Source organism: Cupressus sempervirens, chromosome 8 (genome assembly GCF_028749045.1).
Source record: "Cupressus sempervirens isolate cs-2001-9-10 chromosome 8, ASM2874904v1, whole genome shotgun sequence".
Lineage (NCBI taxonomy): Eukaryota > Viridiplantae > Streptophyta > Pinopsida > Cupressales > Cupressaceae > Cupressus > Cupressus sempervirens.
The window spans coordinates 580,446,164-580,469,466 of record NC_143125.1 but is presented as its reverse complement, the minus strand read 5'-3'; the positions used below and the strand labels follow the sequence as shown (position 1 = coordinate 580,469,466).

Sequence of the window (23,303 nt, the reverse complement as noted above, 5' to 3'; positions counted from 1 at the left end):
GAGGAGTCAGATTCTTCAGGCACTTCCTACGGATTCTTGGTATCAGGAAGTGTGCAGAGAGATAGATTCAGGAACATCTTTGGAAGGTAAGTTTGTAGGTTATGTTCGAGAATTAGATGGTCTTTTAAGACATTTGGGGAGGATATATGTGCCATTTTTGGATGAGCTTCGCACCTTGATTCTAGCAGAAGCCCATCGTACACCTTACTCAGCACATCCAGGTGTCAAGAAGATGCATGCTGATTTGAGACATTTGTTCTTTTGGTCGGGGATGAAGTGAGACATTGCTGATTTTGTGGCTAGGTGCCTTGAGTGTCAGAGAGTTAAGGCAAAACATCAGCATCCGGTTGGAATTTTGCAGCCAAATCTCATTCCTTCTTGGAAAAGGGATATCATCTCCATGGACTTCATAGTAGGATTACCTATGACAGTTCGATGTCATGATGTTATCATGGTCACCGTTGATCGGTTGACTAAGGTGGCACATTTTTCACCGATTAGCTCTTCCTACACAACAGTTTCTGTAGCTAATGTCTTCATGTGTGACATTGTGAGATTACATGGTATTCCTAAAAAGATCATTTCTGATAGGGATCTTGTATTCACATCTGCATTCTGGACATCGCTGCAGCATGAGCTTGGAGCGTAGTTAAACTTCAGTTCGACATATCATCCAGAGACTGATGGTTAGACAAGGAGGGTGAATCAAGTTTTGGAGGATATGTTACGGATGTATGTAATGGATAGGCAGACACATTGGGAGGACTATCTCTACCTAGTGGAGTTTCCTTACAACAACGGGTATCATAGTTCTATTGGCATGGCACCATTTCAAGCATTATATGGACGTCCTTGTCATACACCATTGAGTTAGGACAGTCTTGAGGATCGCATCCTGTTGGGTCCTGAGATGCTTCGTGATATGGAGCAATAGGTAGTGCGTATCCGTGAGCACTTGACTATGACACAGGATAGGCAGAAGAAGTATGCCGATGCTCATAGGACTGATGAGTAGTTTGCTATGGGTGATAAGGTTTTCTTGAGAGTGCGATCGCGAAAGAGTCCGATCCAATATGGAAAGGGTTCTAAGCTAGCACCTCGCTTTGTGGGACCATTCAAGATTCTAGAGAGGATTGGCCCGATTGCTTACCGCCTCGCTCTACCACCCAGCCTAGCCCACATTCATGATGTTTTTCATGTTTTAGTGCTTCGGCAGTATATTTCTGATATTGTACATGTTCTTGATTGGAATGTGTTGCAGGTAGAGGACGGGCAGCTGGCTTTGGAGCTGGTTCGTATTCTGGAGCAGTGGGAGTTGACCCTTAGGGGTAGAACCATTGAGCAGGTAAGGGTCCAATGGGACCCTATTGATGATTCTTCAGCTACTTGGGAGGATGCAGCTAGATTGAGGGAGTTATATCCCTACTTGTTTGTAGGCTTCCAAGAGTAAGCTTAACCCAAGGGGGGGTGGATGTAGTGCCTACCCTTGTTCACATCTTTTTTGGACATATTATTTCTATTATTATCAGACTATGATGGACTAGTTTTATGTAGATGGATTAGTGGTATTGTTTTAACACTATCAGACATTATGTTATGTATTCAATGGTTATGTGAGAGATCATTTAGACTTTACATTTCATGCATACATGATGATCATTATATTGTTTTCAGTTATTATTGATGAATAGTTGGATGGTTTATTATCTCATGTATTTTATTATGGACACTTACCCCATACTTGCATGTGTATGTTGTGTGTGTTTTCTTATTGTATGGCATTTCTGATGTAGTTAAGGAAGGGAGTCGTAGTCACCTGCTTAGTCAGGATCTACATGATACACCACTTCCTGCCATTGTCTGTTTAGCTTAACATTATATATATTGTATGTACATGCATGGTTTTTCTGCAGGTTGCAGGTACTGGGTATCGACTTCCCTGAATTGCCAGGATGAGCGTACCCTATTATACTATCTCAATGATAAGAGAAGGGAGATAAATTCTCAAGTCCAAATCCCAAACCTTTAAGTCAATTGTCCTAGTGAGGTAGGACAAGTATCTCGATATTTTACCCACCGAATGTGTTGGATGACATAATTCGTGATTTTTAACCCTTTAGACTGATTTTGTGTGATTTTCTCTATGATGGATTTTCATACTTTATTTTGGAGGTCTATGGTGAATTTTCTATTAATTAAGTCTTAATAAATAGATTTAATTAATGAATTAATTATTTGAGAAAATTAACATAAAATATCATGTTATTTGATATTTTGATTATAATTAATTAAATGAGAAATAATTGAGGAAAAAGAATTAAATAAAAAGAAAATTAGAAAATTAAAATTAATAATAATAAAATAATAATAAAGTAATAAATAAATAATAATAATAAAAGTTATAAAAATTGAAATGAAAGTTATAAATATTTAAATAGAAAATTATATAAAAGTGAATTGGAGTTATAAGCTTGCATGGGAGTTAACACACTTTTCATTTCTCTTGTGTCAACAACACAGGGGTTAGTGCATCAATTAAGCACATGGTGTCTACAACCCTATGGATCATCTTGAAGGTTGGAAAAGACCCATGCTTAGTTGGTGACACCTTCTAGCTATTTCTAGAAGCATTCTAGATGTTTCCTAAGAGCTCTTTATATTCAGGCATTCCTAGAGGCTTAGATATAGCGTTTGGAGTGCAATTGGAGCATTGGAGGATTCGAGAATTCTAAAGAAGGGAGCTTGCTCTGTGGGTTTTCTGAGGAAGAGTGATTTAGCATCAGAATCCGGATAGATTATTGTGATTTTCTTATGCTATTTCTGCATCATGCATTCCCTGTCTTCTTCGTGTCTTCCATATGTCTTCTGAGAAATTTTATATTTTTATTATATGCATTCTCTATATGGGTAGTTTAATTTATTTGAAAATTTTATATGCATAGATCTGAAAAGAACACGAGGCTAGGGTTGAGATTCATAGTCAAACCCATTAGATTAATTATTGAAAATTTTGGAGATCAAAGGTTTATGGAGAAATTCTAAAAATTGAAATTTATATATATATATATTTTGTCAATTTACATACACATATATGCAATCATATATATATATATATATTCATATACTGTGATATTTTTAATTTTGCATGTGTGTATATATATATATATATATATATATATATATATATATATATATATATATATATATATATATATAAATACATATGTATATATAATATATATTTGTTAAAATCCGAATAATATATCCTTAGGTGAAAATGTTTTAAGAAACGTTTTGAATCAAATCGCAAAACCCGAATGGGAATCGCGTAAGAGATTTTAATTTTTTTTTTTTATACATATTATGCATTAAGTCGGGGGGGACAAGACCCACGCCCCCACTACATCGTAGTGTACCGCCATCACAGGTACTGCGACCGCAGGGTCCTGCGTACCGGCGAGCTATTATGTTATGTGAATGTTTATAACATTTGCCATATGCAATCATTTTTAATTGTTATTAAATTTTTATATGTGTTAAATGGTATTAATCGAGTTTGTTAATTCGGTTTTGTTTAATGTAAAAATAATTTATATATTCATATATGTGTATATATATATATATATATGTATATAATATGTAAATATGATTATTAATAATTTATAATTGAATAGTGATAAATGATTATATCAAAGGTTCATAGTTTAAATTAATTGTTTTATATGAAATTTAATTGTTAGTTTTGTGGGGGACGTTTTGAATTAAAATTATAATTGAAAGATGGATTTTAAAGAATATTTGTATTCATTCAAAACATATAAATGTTCCTCCAATTCTTTCTCTAAACTTGGAAACGTAAACCGAGACTTTTGCATTTAAATTTAAGTTGTAAACTTAGCAAAACCAAAACATGTGTGTGCATTGTGTATTCTTTATGCTATTGTTTTGGGTTTTGGGTTGACTAGTGTTGATCAATTATAGGACGTCTACCAGAGGCTTGGGAGTTATGTGATTGTGATGTCATGATGATGTTTTAATCTCGATCTTTATAAACCCAACCATGGTTGTGTGATGGAATGCTCTATGTATTGGATGTGATTACTGATTGTTATAGTTGAGATTCTTATGTATGAGACACTGGACTTAACCATTATTTTTTGTCATCGATCAGTTATCCTTGGTTATTTTCTAGTCGCCATGATGGGACTAAAATGTGGATTTATTTTTGATGATGTCATGTTGTGACATGTTTGACTCAACCATTTTTGGAGTTTTCAATCAATATGATTGAGATATAATTTGGTTATTGAGAAACATAGGATACTTTGATTATCAGTGATACTTCAGTTGCCAACAGAGAGCTGTTGTGTTCATGATTTTCTATGGATGTTTGCTCATGGAGATTTGATGCTTTTATGCATACTTGATAATTTTATTATGGATTATCTTTTGTGATTTTGAGATTTATGATTCCATGAGCTTAGGGTAGGATATCTACATGTAGTGACGGGAAGTGGCTTGCAATGGGGGCCGGGGCCCTAAGAGGCTGCAAGGGTAGCTCATTGTAAGTTGGATTAATAAGTGATAACATTCACACCTAATACTAAATGAATGAACCTAAAAAGATAAGTGTTTTGTTCTCACCCATGCCTTGAGTGCTTGTATAGGCTAGGATGAGAGTAGTGAGAATGCATGGTTGTGACCTTGCATTTCATAGTATGCCTCGTCAGTATGAGAGGATACTAGTGGCCGCATGAGATCAGTATGGACCCGTGGAGTTTAGCTAACTGCCAGGGTAACTTGTACGTGATGAATGCGATGATACTTTCCCCCTTGCATAGTAGGTTCCTACATGTCATTGTGTGCCTCTGGGATTAGATGTGGATTTTGTGTTTGAAACTTTTGAGTTAGTATACTTTTAGGATTCCTGGACTTATAGAGATTTGTGCTATGTGATTTTGTTAGCCTGTTTGGGACTTGAGATTATCTCCTCAGCACGGTGGAAGTGGACCACTTAGGTACCACGCGGTCAGGTGGTAGTGTATTTTTCACTCTTATTATTTGAGATTCATCGTGACATCGTGGCTGATGCGTCCTTCATGATGGTGGATATGTATCCTTTCATTGATGATTAGCATATGTTAGATGATGTTATCTTTTGTTAGATTACTTTCGGCATATGATATAGTATATGTTAGGAGTGGCATTCCTACTATGTTAATACCGATGATCTCTTCGATGATTTGGAATGTTACGCACGGAGGGATGGTAAGGACCCACGATGGTCTAATGATGCTATTAACGGTTGGGAGGAACCGTGCACTTAGTTTATTATGTTTGATCTTTATGATGGATGTATATGTCTTCTATGATGATGTATCATGTGTATCATGTGATTATCTTTACTTTGATGTATCATGGATTAGAGTAGTATGATGTATCTTATTTTACATATGTATATTCTTTTGAGCTTGTCATACCCTGTGACATGTACAGTGGATGATTGAGCATTTGAAATGTAATGAATAAACATTGGACTTATCATTATTATTTTATGTGGTTGTTGTACTAGATGGATTCATGTATGTTAGTTAATTTGGATGTAATCCAGCGTTAAGGGATCTTAAAGAATGTAATATGTTATGTTTAATTTCAGATGAACATTACTATTGCTTCCATTATTATGCATAAGTTATATGTGGTTTTTACTTTCATGTTAAAAAAATAAAAAAATGCTACCAAACTTAGTGAAATTCTAGGTTAATTCTTTGGATCCCTTGGCGGGGCATTACAAAAACAATTAAATTATCGAGTAATTTTTTTTAATAAAAAATATAATAAATAGTATTCCATTAATATTATGGAACCCTTTATGAAACAAGTCTTTGCACTATACCATGATCCATGAATTCTCTCGATAAAATAACATACTTTTGGTTGGTACCACATTTGCATAAGTTTGATACTCTAAACCAATGTTGACACCTCCAATCTTTGTAGCGGAATTAGAGATAAGGTTTAATACTATTTGTAATGTCATTGTTGAGCCGAAGATTGCACACTTTGCTTGGTGTGTCATTTTTCTAGAGATTCCCTCTGGGCCCTCGGCTCAAGTACAGAGGTATTCCTGACCATTGTTGTCCCTTTTGTGGGCAACTCGAGTCTTTCTTGCACATCTTTTGGTTGTCACAAAGCCCAACATTATTGGCTCCTGATTCATGATTTTTTCAAGCTTTTTAGGCGAGAGCTATTTCCTTGGCATATGATCCTATTGTGAGACTCTCCTAGAATCTCCTTCAAGTATACTTAGATTTTGCATGCTTTTAGGATGAAGATTCTTTTCACTCTTTGGAATGATATAAATGTTCTTTTTTTCACTCACAACTTTTTAGATATATGTGTTTCTATGTATACTAAAGCTTGCACATGTAACAATGTAATGATGCAGATACAAGCACAAACCAACAAGGTGACCCTTGAGGTTGACCTCTTGTAGATGTTGCTCAATCATTGAGGAAACACGCCATGTATGGTTGCCCAGGTTCTCTTGGAATTCACTTCCATGGACCAAACTCTACCTCATGGTTGTTGTCAAGGTTGTAGTTCCTCTATTCGCCACTCACGGATGCCACACTCTCAGGCTCCCCGTCCCTCCCCTAGCAATGGTTTTGACGATCGATGTAACTGCTCAACTTCTGTGTGGCGGGGTTCTGATTGGTCCCTAATTGCTCCTCATGCTGCCCCTATTGCCTCTGGTTGGCCTTCTTTCGGTTGATACCCAATGGGATCATTCCCCTGCCTAGACTTGACGATCTTGCCTCCCAAACAGAGGGAGAAGAAAAATAAAAAGTGTTGCTGTTGATGGGTGGGCTCCTCCTGAGAAAACTGCTAACCTTGCTAATGTATATGGTTTGGATGACCACCATGATCCACCTCCCTTGGCTGACACTCTTTTAGTTGTCCGAAGGTAGTTTATATTTTTTTTGATGAATAGTTGTTAGCTTTCCAACTTTGACGTGTGACCTCTAGGGTAATCATTGTATCCCTAGGCTTTTTTTTGTGAATATATAACTTTAATATTTTAATTAATAAAAAAAACTATTGATTAATAATAATAATAAAACTCGCAAGAATATGGAATTTTTCTCCAATCCAAAGAAGTCCAGCGAAGCTATTGAGGAAAAACGGGCACAAAAATATATTAATAAGAAGAGAGGCCGACATCATATACACATACATATTTCTTCCATAAGGATAGATGATTAAAGCAACATTAAGACATGAGCTATAGGGACATCTGAATAAAAGATGCCTCCTTGGGCGTCAGTTGGTCAGAAGCCAAATGACCAACCCCGGATTTTTTTTGCATCGGAGGTGAGAACTCTTTCAATCGTTTACAGCGCCTCAAATATATTTGGGTTAGAAATGAAAGATCCCAAATGTTTGAGGGCAAACTTTCCAGCTTAGAGCAAGCCATCAAGTTAAAATCTCTTAGTGAGCGAAGCTTTCCTATGCTGTAGGGCAAGGTTTTCAAGTTCATGCAATAACCCAAATCTAAATGGGTCAAATTAATAAGCTGCCCGATGCTAACAAGCAACTCCTTCAGCGCCATACAACCACACAACTGCAACTCTTCTAAAGCACCAAGCTCCCCAAAGTTAGAAGGCAATTCTTTTATAAATGACTGCAGGGTTAGCTTCTTTAAGCGACGCAGTTGCCCAAAGCTAGAAGGCAGAACTTCAAATTTCCAGCAGCTTTCTAAATTCAAAACCTCCAACGAGCTTAACTTTCCAAAGCTTGAAGGAAGCTCTTTTAAGTTTACACACTCTGCAAGACTCAAATGTTTTAGAGAACACAACTCTGCAAAACTTGAGGGCAATTCTTCCAATTGCCCGCATCTTGTTAAGATCAACTCCTGCATGGAACTTAATTGTCCAAACGAATGTGGCAGGTTTCTCAAAGAAACACCACCATAGATTGATAATTTGCACAAATGCCGCAGTCCACATACCTGCTCAGAGAGGTTCTTCATTTTGTCCCACTCTTCTAATAACAAAACTTTTAGGGCAGCTAAGTGATTAGGCCGTTCACGGGACTCTAGAGTCACGAACCATAAACCAGAGACGTTGCCTTCTAGTTGGAGAAATCTCACTTCTTTAAATTTGGGTGTTTTTTGGCTTGATCAGGACAGGTTTATTTGGTGACCCAAGTCAAGAACTCTCAATGATTTTTCCATTGAAATAATGTGCTCCACATCAAGTTTGTACCCAGATTCAGATTCAGGCCCCTCCATGGCAAGCCGTAATCCTTTGATTTGATCAAGCGCCTAAGAAAATGAAATATTTCATTAACAACATAACTAAAAGTTTCATTTTAAAACCTGTATGAGTATACGAATCCAAAGACTTACCTTACTGCCTCCAACAAATTGGATCCAGGAGTCCATATTCATAATTCTATTGGATTCAGACATGCTCAATCCTTTTGCCCGGATGATATCATGTACAATCACCTTGTCATTCTCGAACTTGAGCAAAGCCGCCTCTTCCAGAGTTTTTACTTCGTCTGTTCCAACAATGTACTCCACATTGCGACGGCTCTAGCTGGCAAAAAAATAGCAAATGTCTAGAAATGCTTCTTGTGTAGACGCTTCCAGCTCAGTATACACCGAATGGACTAGACGCTGGCTCAGACGCTGGCTCAGGTTTTCTGTTTTAATGTTGTGAAAAATTTAACTATTGCAGTCACTGATTATTAATCTCCTATCATAAACAATTATTAAACTGCTGAAAATAAATTTTCAGCTAATATCGAAAAATAACACAACTGCAACTTCACTTATAAAATATGGAAAGAAATGCGCAACACAATGAACACAATATTTTTGGACAAATTGTTCCTGGAAAAACTCTTAAGGGAAAACTAGTTCTACAGATGAGAAATTATATTAAACTTCAGAAAATCAAGAGATACAAAATTCCTTGCCTCTTACTAGCAGAATTCTGACAATCTCCTAATTTATCCCGCTGATCTTCCCCACTGCTATTCCCACGCTAACACTGCGCCCTTGCTAACACTGCAAGACTATTTGCTAACACTGCAAATGTTTCTCCAAATTTCATATTCTCCAAATGCCCCCCTTACCTCCTTTTATACTACTCCTGTTGGTAAACCAATGATCGAGATTGATTTACAATTGATGGTTGAGATTAAAACAACTTAACAACCCTAACCAAGTCGTTTCTAGTTGTTTCCAAAAGTGGTCAATTAATTAACAAATATTTGTTTCTAATCTAACCAATTAGTTAGCAAAATAATTACTTGCTAAATAATAGCAAATGGACAAACATCTGTCCAAAGCTAACAAAACTAACACTCCCTCTTAGCGAGGAAGTTGTTCTGCAGGACACCTAACTTATCTCTGAAGAAGATAAATTTTGCCTTCCCCAATGCTTTAGTCAAAATGTCTGCTACCTTTTCTTCTGTAGGTATGTACTGTAGCTAAACAACTCCCCTTTGTACACAATCTCTGATGAAGTGATATCTGATATCTATATGTTTAGACCTATCATGAAACACTGGATTCTCAGACAACTTGATGCAACTCTGATTGTCACAATGTATCACAGTAGTCTCAACCTTCTAACCAAACAAAGCTACTTACAACTTTCGAAGCCATATAGCTTCACATGTCGCCATGCTAGCTGCTATGTATTCTGCTTCTGCTGAACTTAGAGCCACAAACTTTCACTTCCTGCTGAACCAAGATAGAACTCCTGATCCCAGGTTGAAACAACACCTTGAAGTGCCCCTTTTGTCTGTTGTACTTCTTGCCCAATCTATGTCAATATGGCCTATTAACCTAATACCTTCACCTCTAACATATCTGATCCCATACTCGACTGTACTACGCAAGTAACGTAGCACATGCTTAGCCGCTATCCAATGCATTCTCTTTGGTTCAACCATGAACTGACTAAGAGAGTTTACTACAAATGCTATATCTGGTCTAGTGCTGACCAAATACATAAGCGAACCAATCAACTGTCTATATAAAGTGGGATCTACATTCTTATCCTTAGATGTATCTACCTTCCTCCAATTCGTGATCATGGGTGTAGACATGGCTTTGAAATCCTCCATCCCAAATTTCTTCAAGATTTCAATGCAATATTTCCCTTGACCAAGGAAAATCTCCCCATCTGTCTGCCACACTTCCATGCCTAGAAAGTAGTGCATAAGTCCTAAATCTTTCATCTCAAACTCTTCTGCAAGGTTCCTCTTGCAATCCACTATGAGCCCTAGTGAACCTGTAAGAAATAGGTCATCCACATAAAGAACAAAAATGAAAATCTCACCCCCAACCACCAAGTAGTAGAGGTTAGCATCTGCTTCACTCTTCACAAAGCCCATTTTCTACAAGTATGTATCAATGCGCTCATACCACACTCTAGGAGCCTGCTTGAGTCCGTACAATGCTTTCTTCAATCTGCACATGTGGGTCTCTTTGCTGTGTGTTACAAAGCCTTCTGGTTGTTCTATGTATACCTCCTCCTTCAACTCACCATTAAGGAATGTTGTCTTGACATCCATTTGATGGATTTGCCATCTCATCTGTGCTACAAGTGAGATTACAGCTCGTATAGAAGTATACCTGGCAACAGGAGCAAATGTCTTGTCATAGTCTATTCTCTCGTTCTGAGATAACCCCTTTGCCACGAACCTCGCCTTGTATTTCTCGATGCTACCATCTACACCATGCTTTATCTTATAGGTCCAGCGTGATCCAAGTACATCCCTATTTGTTGGTCTAGGTACTACCTCCCACACATCATTCTACATTATTGAAGAATATTTGTCAACCATAGCATCTCGCCATACCTGATGTTCTGCAGCTTTCTGATAGCTAGAAGGCTCACTATCTACCAATTGACTAACTAATGCCACATAGTCATTGAACTTGGCTGGTTGTCTTCGTTGTCTAGTACTCTTCCTAGGAGCTCCCACAAACTCCTGAGTATCCTTTTGTGTATTTGGAACCACTTGGTTCTCGTTGCCAACTGTAGGGGATGAAATGTCAACCTCTAAGTCTTCTAGATGCATTTCCTGTTGCACTTGTTGCTCCATACTCTGTGAATCTTCACTAACTGAGTCTACACTCGTACTGGTAACTGTACTTGAGCTTTGTTGCTCTTGACGTGGTCTTGGAGCTTCTGTTGGCTGCTCACTTTGATCATCTGCTGGCAAATCTCTAAATCTCTTGAATGCCTTGTCCTCTATGAACTTGACATCCCGTCTGACAATAATTCTTTTAGTCCCTGGAATGAAAATCTTGTATGCCTTTGAGGTCTCACTGTACCCAACAAAGTACCCCCTCTCTGTAGTTTGATCTAACTTTGTACATGTATCTCCAGGAATATGACAATATGCCAAACTCTCGAATATCCTGAAGTGACTAACATTTGGCTTCTTCCCTGTGAAAGTCTCCTCTAGTGTCATCTTCCCTAGCACCTTGTGTGGAGCTCTATTCTAGATGTAGACTACTGTATTACAGGCCTCTACCCATAAGTAACGGGGCATGTCTTGGTCATGTAGCATAGCTCTTGCTGCCTCCGATATAGAACGGTTCTTCCTCTCAACAACTCCATTCTATTGTGGATTGTAAGGAACAATCCATTCTCTCTTGATTCCTTCTCTGGTACAAAACTCCTGGAAGACATTTCCTTTGTACTCGCCTTCATTGTCTGATCGAAGAACCTTTATCTTCTTTTCTGTCAAATTATTCACAAGAGCCTTGAACTCTTGGAATCGATTGAAAACCTCATCCTTAGTCTTCAACAAGTATATTAAGGTCTTTCTAGAGAAATCATCAATAAAAGTAACATAGTACTTATATCCTCTAAGAGATTTTGTCAACATCGGTCCACAAACATTTGATGTACTAGATCAAGAACACCCTTAGATCTGGTGTTACTCCTTGAAAAAGATGCTTTCGCAAACTTTCCCAACACACATCCCTTACATACATTGTCATGCTCTATGCTCACCTCTAGAACACCTGTCATCGTCTCACGAAGCAATCTAAGTGCTCCATGATGAATATGGCCCATCCTCCTATGCCATAGCTCTCCAAGATCTCTAGGATTACTGTTGCTCATAAGTGCCTTAGGAGTATCAAACTGCAATCTATAAAGGCAACCACTCCTAACTCCAATAGTTATGGGTGATTTCCAATCCTTGTGCTTAATCAACACATTTGTCCCTCTAAAGAGTACATTATACCCCCTATCCTGAAGAACAGATACAGAAATCAAATTCATACCTAAGCCTGGCACATATAAGACATCATGAAGTGGCATTATCTTTTCATTCTCCATCTGAAATTGAACAGTCCCTTTCCCAACAGGGTTGAGTTTAGACAAGTTTCCCATAAAAATCTAGATGTTGGTGTCCTCCTCCTTATAATTGGAGAAGTACTCTCTAACTCCTGTCATATGAAATGATGCCCCACTATCTATATACAAAACAAATTGTGATGTTGAGCTAACCATACAAGCTATGAGTGCAAACTCATCTTCCATTCTACTGGAGAGTTCTTCTGCACTTGCTGAAGCTGCCACTTGCTTCTTACCCTTCTTCCTCTCTGGGCAATCACTGACATAGTGGCCAAACTCGTGACATCCAAAGCACTTTGTTAGAATCTGATAAGATTAATAATCCAGAAAACTAGTGCAAAGAGTAAATATCTAAACTATGAATGCAAATGATACAAAATCAAAATAGCATCATAGAGTTAGTCTCCAAGAGAGTAATGCAAATGCTGGAAGCAAAATAGCATTAAGAGGATGCAAAAACAAGATATACAAATACAAGCTAGGTAGCATGCTTATATAGGCTAGGAAGAAGGAGGAGGTGGCAACACCAACCAATGAGGAGCAACCATCTATCGGACTAAAGATAGCAAAGTATTTTCCCAAGATAGCTAATGGATGCTCACATGTAGGAAGGTGACACCTCACAACCATTCACTTAATAAGACATGCTTTATTAACCTAAGAGAGATTATTAAAAGTGTAGGAAAAACCTATCAAAATAAGAAAAATAAAAAACTACACTAACACCCCCCCATAAGCGAAGCTTAGGTGGATGTAGAAATGGGTCCCGACAAGTCAAGCCTGATGAGGTACCCATGTACATAAAATACCCCCAAAAGAGAGAGAAAAGAGACTCCCCAAAGAAAATTAGGACTCCAGGTGAGAAGAAGCCGTCCCCCTAAAAGATGAAGCATCCCACACCTCCAACAAAGCTTGCAAATTTTGTCCGGTAGATCCACTTACATCGAACAAGTTTTCTTCCTTTAGGAAAAGGGACAAGATCCCAAGTGTGGTTCCTCATCAAGGAACTATACTCTTCCTACATAGTTGTATCCCACTCAGAAATACCAGAAGCCTCATAAAAGGACTATGGATTTGAGGTAGTAGCAATGAAGATATGTAGAGCATCCTGAAATTGTGAACGAATCTGCTTGGTGTTTGATGGATCCCCAACCCAATCACCTACAAACTGCAAGGTCTGTCTAGCCCAAAGTGGACCAGAAGATGGAGAATCTAGAGGAGAATCATCAACCTGTGAATGATGAATAGGAGAGGAAGGAGGTGAGTCCTTTGAATCACTCTCTACATCAAAAGTGGAGGTAGAAGATTGCTCAAGTGAATTTGGCCCATTAGAAGATCTATCATGTATTCCAAGTGACTCCAATGTCAAAGTAGAAGGCAACCCTGTGACCATGCTCTGTTGGTTACGCTGATGCAAGTAGTGGAAGTTAAGATGGCCAAACTGCTCATGCCATAATCTGCTCACATCATTAGAGTGAGTGAGCAAAATAGTCAAAGGAGGATCAGGAACAAGGTGAGAAAACATAGAGTCATGACTGATGATCTTCTCTCCCAACTGCAACTGTAGAATCATTGTGCAACTCATGTATCTCCACTGAATCAGGAGTGAACTCAACCCGCTTGCCTAAACCTGTGTGAGTGATCTGGTGTACCGATAGGAGATTAGTTGACAATTAGGGTACACAAGGAACATCATGGAATGCGCCATCCCCCACATCAATAGACCCTCTCCCACACACCTCAACAAGATTGTTATCACCCATCAAAATATAAGGCATAGTACACGGCTCCAAGGATGCAAGTTCTTCCTTAGATGAAGCCATGTGGTGCGAAGCACCTGAATCAAGAACCCAAGTGGATGGTGAGGAAGCAACTGCAAAAAGGGCCTTGCCATTTCCTTTCCCCTTACTGTTTTCTTTTTCTTTGTTAGACCCTTCATTAGAACTTTGTTTGATAGACTCAAGAACACTGATATTATTCTTCTCAAGAATGTATGTCAAGTGATCAAGTTGTTTCTGCAAACATTTATGTTCATCATGACCAGGTCTTTTACAATAGGCACATTTAACCTTTTCTTTCTTAGGCTTATCGCCCTTGGAAGATGGTGTATCAATAGTAGCTTTTGAAGAAACCAGCATCTGATCGTTCTTCTCCTCGCTATTCTTTTGTTTCTTGTCCTTACTATTGTTGTTACTACTTTGTCCTTGTTGTTCTTTTGTGTCTTGGTTGGTAGCCAAGGCATGTGACTTAGAGGACTTAAGAATGCCCATCTGGATTAGCTTGTCCTATTCTCGAGTGAGATTGACAGCAAAATCATCTAGAGATGGCATGGTGAATTGAGTACCAAGTGCACCCTTAGTAGCATAGAAGGTAGAGATAAACACAGAATATTCTGAACTTAGCTTAGAGAGAATACTGAGAATCAGTTGTTCATATTTCTTTTCAATTCCACATTGTTTTAACTACAGCCTTAGTGATTTCAATTTGGTGAAGAAATCTTGGATTGTGTTGAAATTGCCTGGACTCAAACTAATTAATTCATTTTCCAACATATGACCCCTCATTGAATCTTGTGTGCCAAATAGTGTTTCTAGCTTTGTCCATACTTCATTTGGTGTATTCAAAGACTCAATGTGAAATAGCAAGTCAGGAGAAATAGAAAAACACAATGTTCCAAATGCCTCATCACATTTGTTAGACCACTTATGCTTATCTTCATCTTTAGCAGGTTTAGTTTCAAGTCCCATAATTATCCTATTTAATCCAGCTTTCCTTAAGTGAATTGTCATGCATGATTTCCACTCAAAGTAATTGTATGGAGTTAGGATGGACATATTTGTTTGATCCATGATGAAAAAATTTAGAGAAGAAATGCTAAAAAAAAGAGAACCCAGCCACGACAATGCCCCCCCCTTTTTACTCAATCAAAGAATCCCCCCCACCAACCCCCCCCCAAAGAAATATGATTTGGCACTTTATTTTAGTGCATTTACAACTACCACTAGAAAGAGATACTTAGTGGTCTTGATTTCAATGCATTACAAACCCTCATGAAGAGCATATGCTACAAGTGAAATTTGAGCACAATAATCAAGGAAAAAAATAGCACCATTGCGATCTACTCGAAAAATCATGCACTTTCTAAAAAAGAATCACCTCGATACGAGGTCGTATGAGAAAGTTATGATCCTTCGAAGTTTCCAAAACGAGAACTGTACACAGTCACGGCTGAGAATCTGCAATTTCTGAAGAATTCATGCATGAAAATCAAAAAACAACTCCACTAGTGGATAGAGCACAAAAAAATAGCCAAGTTCATAATAAGAATCATCAAAATCGGAGTCCGTATGAGTAAGAACGAGACATTTGAAAACTGCATTCAAATCTGCGATTGCCAATGGAGAGGGGTATGGCTGTAGCTTTGCATGCTCGATTCTGAAAAATATATAGCTTTCATGCAAAATTTAAAAGATACCCAGATGGTTTTTCGGGGCTACGAACAAAACCCAGAAAGCATTTTTCTTGCTAATGTACAGAAGATGTTGCTGTAGTGTAAATCAAACGCCTTTAACAGAAAAAAACGGCTCCAAAAATCAAAAACCGACCCTAGCAACCAAAATATGACATGCAAATGTTGGATCAGCTTCTCAAGTCCATCAATGGCATGCTGGAACCTGCAAAACTGATTGAAAACTCCAAATATGCAAGTTGGTTGTCAGATTTGAGATTGAAACCCCAGAGAAAAATTGTTTTTGTCAAAACTTTTTTGATTCTCAAGATCATCCAAAGATGCAAGAGAAGAGCATACTTCATTTTTCAAAAAACTACAATAAAATTTATTTGCCCCCCTCCCCGAATCTCTCAAATAAGGAAACTAAAATCTACTCTTGCACATAGAAAAGCTCTGATACCATGTTAGAATATGATAAGATTAATAACCCAGAAAACTAGTGCAAAGAGTAAATATCTAAACTACGAATGCAAATGATACAAAATCAAAATAGCATCATAGAGTTAGTCTCCAAGAGAGTAATGCAAATGCTGGAAGCAAAATAGCATTAAGAGGATGCAAAAACAAGAGATACAAATACAAGCCAGGTAGCATGCTTATATAGGCTAGGAAGAGGGAGGAGGTGGCAACACCAACCAATGAGGAGCAACCATCTATCGGACTAAAGATAGCAAAGTATCTTCCCAAAATAGCTAATGGATGCTCACATGTAGGAAGGTGACACCTCACAACCATTCACCTAATAAGACATGCTTTATTAACTTAAGCGAGATTATTAAAAGTGTAGGAAAAACCTATCAAAATAGGAAAAATAAAAAACTACACTAACACACTTGACCTTAGAAAGGTCCTTTTTCTTCTTCTCACTTTGTGAATTTGATCCTTTGCTAGATCCCTTCTTTGCTTTCCCTTTACCCACTAGGGTAACGTTCTCTTGTTCCACCTCATTTTTTTGACTCTTGTTGGCCCCATTGACAAGACTTAGTCTAAACTCCTCCTAAGTGAAATCAGTCCATAGTCGATCCCAACTCGATAAAGTATCTCGTCCACTAACAACTTGAACAAAGACACTCCATTGTTTAGTAAACACATTTAGGGCTATTCTCACTAGCTCGTCATCACTAGGGCTATCTCCAACAGCTGCTAACTCATCCTTGACAAGTCTGAGCCTAGTGAGGTAACTTGTGACATCTTCTCCCTGATTCATCTGAGTATTCTTTAGCTTCTCTTTGAGAATCAACTTCCTATTGGTGGTAGCATTTTGGTATAAATTCAGAATGACATCCCACATCTTCTTCGCTGTATCTAGCTCTACAATATGTGGAACAATATGATCTTTGACACCATCAAGGATAATCCTCCTCGCTTTGGCATTGTCCTTCCTATATGTTGCAAGCTGTGTTGCATCCATTGGTACAGGTACAACACTGGTAGCATAATCCTTGATACCATTCTCTTTCAACAATAAAGAAATTCTTGCCTTCCAGACACCAAAATTTGAAGCACCATCCAATCTATCCTGATCTCTCAAACCAGCTGAAGCCATCTCAAGGGTTTAAAGCAATAATAAATCTAAAGAGATCAAAATTTCTTTCCTAGGGAAAAACTCTTCTACCCTTAACAATGCTCTGATACAATGTGAAAAATTTAACTATTGCAGTCACTGATTATTAATCTCCTATCATAAACGATTATTAAACTGCTGAAAATAAATTCCCAGCTAATATCAAAAAATAACACAACTGCAACTTCACTTATAAAATACGGAAAGAAATGCGCAACACAATGAACACAATATTTTTGGACAAATTGTCCTTGAAAAAACCCCTAAGGGAAAACCAGTTCTACATATGAGAAATTATATTAAACTTCAGCAAATCAAGAGATACAAAATTCCTTGCCTCTTACTGGCAAAATTCTGACAACCTCCAAATTTATCCCGTTGATATTCTCCACTGCTATTCCCACGCTAACACTGTGCCCTTGCTAACACTGCAAGACTATTTGCTAACACTGCAAATGTTTCTCCAAACTTCATATTCTGCAAATGCCCCCCTGACCTGCTTTTATACTACTCCTGTTGGTAAACCAACGGCCGAGATTGATTTACAATCGACAGTTGAGATTAAACCAACTTAACAACCCTAACCAAGTCGGTTTCTAGTTGTTTCCAAAAGTGGTCAATTAATTAACAAATATTTGTTTCTAATCTAACCAATTAGTTAACAAAACAATTACTTGCTAAATAATAGCAAATAGAGAAACAGCTGTCCAAAGCTAACAAAACTAACAAATGTCCTTTCCTTTCTCCAAGGCATTTACTATTTGCGTACAGTTGTCTACTATGTAAGTCTGCTTGTGCAATTGAGCACCAACGATCTCTAAGACTAAAGGAACCCCAGCACAAGTCTGTAGGATTTTTTCCTCCTCTTCGTCCAACTGCTTATTGGGATTGGAGTCTCTGAAAATAATTTTGATTGCCTCTTGCCGGGGTAAAAGATCCACACGATGCTCACGACGTTCAAGGCCAGCGTCTCTGAGCATATCTGCCACGGCCAAATTTCTAGCCATGAGCACTATGCTACTCCGATCAAGAAGATCTGCTAAACGTCTTGGGAAAAGCTCCTGCAAGTTTTTTGCCCGAAGAGCATTGTCAACAAACAGAAATACTGGCTTGTTTCCTTGGGCGTGGAAAGCATTGGTGAGCTGATCCTGGCCCTCTGCACTATTTCTCAATGTTACATTCCTCCCATTAGTGTAAGCTGGGAAGGCATCTCTCAGTATCTGCTGCTGCATAGATTTTATATCATTCCTCGAGCGCTCTTCTTCAATTTGAACTCTCGAGAAGTTGTAATCTGTGAGATCTAAGCCCACAATAACAGCAGTAGCGAGCGTAGTCTTTCCGATTCCCCCAAATCCATAAATAACCACCGCCAATGGTGACTTCTTTCCTTTTTCCATATCCAGCAACTTCAGCACTTGGTTCTTCTGATCTTCGATGCCAACTGTCGGTGAATCTAAAACATTAAAACTGAGGACAACCTAATCTCTGGACAAAATGTACTAAAGATAAAATGAAGTCATTTTTTTTCTAGAGTCGAAGTCATTTTTTCCAAAATTTTTGTTGTCTTCGATTACAAACTATATAGATCATAAAGGTCAAATGCTGAAATTTTGGAAAAAGTCCATGATGTTCTCAATTTTTTGAAAATTGATCAATTATACAGTTTGTCAGAAAGATAGCCCGCATCCTGTATTAAGAAAAAATTCTGAGCAATAAAGGAATATTTATGTATATTTAACTGCATAATCTGGATAGAGGGGCTTCACTGAAGGGTAGAAAGCAGGCTGCTCTAGCTTCAGTTTAATCAAAACTCTTAAAATTAGATCATTATGCAGTTGATTTATTTTTGATTGTAAATCATTCAGCTTTCTGGAGTCCACGGAAGCCTTTAAAAAACTGCAGCACAGATGGTTTCTAATATTATAACTCTAGAGGCATATATGATTATCATTGTAGTAGAGTTTACTAAAATTCAAATATTGTAGACATTGTCAATGGGTCCTTGGTCTACTGGTGAAGTTGAATGGCTCACAAAGAGTGTACCAGGATCAAGTCTTGCTGAGTGCAAGGCCCAAAGACATCATAAGGGATGAGGCCGCGATCGTGCCCCGACCAAAGAAGTTTCAGACACGCATGTGCCCCATATCAAATACCTAAAACTTGTTTGAAGATGACCTCCACCAAAGAAAAAAAAATATTATAGACATCTTACCTAAAAAGTGTTCCAGATTTTAATTGAGAAGCGCACAAAATGGAACCTTCAACAATTATTATAATTGCGTCACTCAATATCTTGTTTTCCTGTGGCATATCGTTCTTCAATTTACTATTGTGCCCAGCAAGCTTAGCCATTTATTTTAATAGTTCTATGCATTCTTTCCGGTTTTTAGCGATTTGACCATGCTGTTCTAGCAGAAAAGCTACAACAGATAGCCCGTCAACTACCCAGTGCACATCCCCCACTTGTTGCAATATTCGTGCAACTGCTTCTCTGGTTTCGTCGTCTACCTGTAAATACTCATGCAACCACCGTTAATTCCAACTCAACTTTCCAACTCAACTTTCAGTTGCAGCAATAGTCTATAATGTCTATTATACAATGATAAATTGTAAGCTTCTTATTTGAAAGATAAATTGTGAGCTTCTTATTTGAAAGATGTTAGATTTCAATTTACAAATTACAAAAATCATATAGTCAAAAGCATGATAAATTGTGAGCTTCTTATTTGAAAGATAAATTGTGAACTTCTTATTTGAAAGATGTTAGATTTCAATCTACAAATTACAAAAATCATATAGTCAGCTTTTGAACGATATTACCTACCTGCTCCACCGGAATGTGCTTATTCACAAATTCAAGTAAAAGAGAGCCACTGTCTAGGAACGATTTCCATACTGATTTTGATCTTTCATTCGGTAGATCGGAAAATACCTTGTCCTCATTTGACTGCATCCGGATATGGGACAAATTGAAAAATACAAGAAGAAACTACTCCGTTCATATGATTACAGGTTAAAAGAATATTGTTGTACTAACCTTGTTCGGAAGAGTCTGCAACAGCTTGTCAATGATATCGATATGATTACAGGTTAAAAGTATATTGTTGTACTAACCTTGTTTGGAAGAGTCTGCAACAGCTTGTCAATGATAGTTTGAAAGCGGCTAATACAGTCTTCAATCGGCGGGGGCGGGGGCGGGGGCGGCGGCGGCGGCGGCGGCTTGGGGAAACAGCAGCCCATGGTTGCAAAATACTGGCCTTCCGAGAGGAGTTGGTGTCTCTCGAGTTCGAACTTTTAACTTCATAAATCACCCAAAAATTGAATAAACATTTTTGCTTTGGTTGCGTGTTTTAATTTCGAGAAAAAGTTATTCTTCATCTTTTTGTTTCACTACATCTTAACAGCTGTCCAAGGAAAATGGAGTAGCATATGATTTGATGGTCGTGTACGAAATAAATACCATTCCTAAATTCCTCATGCTTTGCTTTTCCAGCTGTAATAGGTAATACGAATTAACAGCTGCAAGGTATACGTGTATTAGTTATTTTATTGTCATGGGAGAGATTTATACCGCTTCGTTGAATGGAATATTAATTAATATTACTTATAATAACAAGGGCTGTGTGGCCTCCCTTTGACGGGCTTGGGCTTGGGCTTGGGGAGAGGTGTGTCTCTAAGATGATTACCAAGTTTGAGAAAGGGTAATTCTAGGTTTAAAATGGATAAAGAGAGGACAAGTACTATAATACAAGATATAAATAAACCATTTAGTGCTACTTTTGAGGAGTCCATCCAAGCTGATCCATTCATATCTACGGAATTTGAGACTTAAAACATATTCAATTGCATAAAGGACCATTGAAATACAAATATAGGCCCTGAGACCATCAATATGGGATCTAATATAAGGTAAATGGAACCAAGCTGAACAATCCTAGAATGAAAGTTGGGTACTCCCATAGGAATTTGAACACACTAGGGTGGTGAATGTTTGGTGGTAGAAGGGTCCCAAATCCCAAGACAAAGTCGATCCACATTTACTTAGGAGTTAATCCTATAGGCTTCTAGAGAGTAATGCTTCTTATGCTACAAAAACAACAATGTTAGCCATCATTTAAAGGGTCTATTGAGCAAAATTAAAATCACCAATCTATAAACCTATCACAGGGTGTTTCCATAGCAACATCTCTTTGCAAAATAGCATACAATAACTAGAGCATTGGCCAAGCAAAGTTGATATAGATAATGTGATAAAATCTTTCTAGTAAAGAAATTAGCTAATTGGCTATTCTGAAGTGAATATTTTTTGCTCAAAGTTTTGTGAAGTAATTTTTTGTTTGTTCAAAGTTTCAAATTTTATATGAAACACACTAGTTAGAACACAACTAGATGGGGTTAACACAGACCATTTCTATTAGAACAAGTTTGATACAAACTATATCATGTGCCCACAATCCCTACATATGTAACCTTGATTGCATGATGTTTTAGGTTATATCTTAGAGGGCCTCTTGCATTTGCATGAGGTGATAAAGAAGCACCGCTACTAACAAATGTAGAGTTGAGGGTATAATTAACTGTAGATCGTAGTAAATTGGTGCCCTTATTCTCACTATCACTATATCACATGACACACCATTAAAAGATAATCAATAAAGTATGCAATAAGACTAATAACAATATATCATATGACACAATGTAGAAAAATAAATCAATAAAGAACACAAAAAAAATGTTAGGCTACTATAGATGACCCTTGCAGCATTAAAAGATTTCTTTGTGAGTTATTCATTTTTCTAATAGTTATATAAACATACAGTTAAGCAAAAACCAAGTTTAAATTGAACAAGTTCAACACACACAACTTCGAGCTCCAAATATTTGATTCTACATGTGGCTTTGTGTCTATTGATGCTCATTGTGAATGAAAGGGCAAAAAATAGTAACCTCGTACTAGGGTCAAGATATATATAATAACTTGTCTACAAGAAGTTAATGTCTAATGATGTTATGTGAGAATGAAAGGGCATAAATTAGTAAAATATATACAATAATTTTTCTAGAACATGTCCATTATAACAATGTATTTGGCATGTCTTTGAAAGGTACAAGTTTTTCAAATCAATATGTTTGTGCACCAATAAAGAGGATTGCAATCATCTTTCATAAATTATTGTGCATTGATTTATATATGGCTTTTATGTCTAAAAAAATCGTCTTGGTCTCCAATGCGAACAACCTTTAATAAATCTATTCCACCTCACATTCCTTTGACAAAAGTGGCAAGTGTCTTAACCTACACACATAATATAGTACATAACACTATAATAAAAATATAAATGAGCCAATAATATATGTTAGAGCATCAAGGTAAAAAGTTATTGTTAAATTCAAAGTTGAAATCTACTTCATTTGAAATAAATTTAGAGCATCTCTTACTAATCCTTCAGCAACTAAGACTAAACTAAATAGATGGCAGACTTCGTAAATTAACGACTAAAAATTTGTTAGTTTAAATAATCTTACTTATAAGTGTGTTATACATATTAGACAAATAATAATAGTAATTTAGTCATAAGTACAATTAATTTTAAGATTAAAAATAGGTATAAGCGAAGGGATAACACTAAAAATAAGTAAATCTATTCCTTATTGCTAGAACTTCAATATCTTATTTCCATTTTAAAAAATGGTTGCCAACTCAATGATGGAGCTTTATTTTGGCATTAGTCATTACATGCCTAATATAGTACATGATAGCCCATTTAGTTTCCCTACTAGCTTTAAGATGAAAAGTTTTGAAGCCCCAATACCTAGATCCGTGCCCAATAGA

At 37.3% G+C, this 23,303-nt stretch overlaps 1 protein-coding gene across 1 annotated transcript; it reads right to left on the bottom strand.

Annotated features, from left to right (window-relative positions):
• Positions 1-7,174: 7,174 nt before the first annotated feature.
• Positions 7,175-8,679, bottom strand: LOC149543754 (uncharacterized). The gene is made up of 2 exons (XM_089796321.1): positions 8,411-8,679; positions 7,175-8,326 (listed from the first exon to the last, which is right to left on the bottom strand). The coding sequence occupies exon 2, from the start codon at positions 8,030-8,032 to the stop codon at positions 7,286-7,288; it is 747 nt and encodes a 248-aa protein (XP_089652447.1). The 5' UTR covers positions 8,033-8,326; positions 8,411-8,679; the 3' UTR covers positions 7,175-7,285.
• Positions 8,680-23,303: the final 14,624 nt, after the last annotated feature.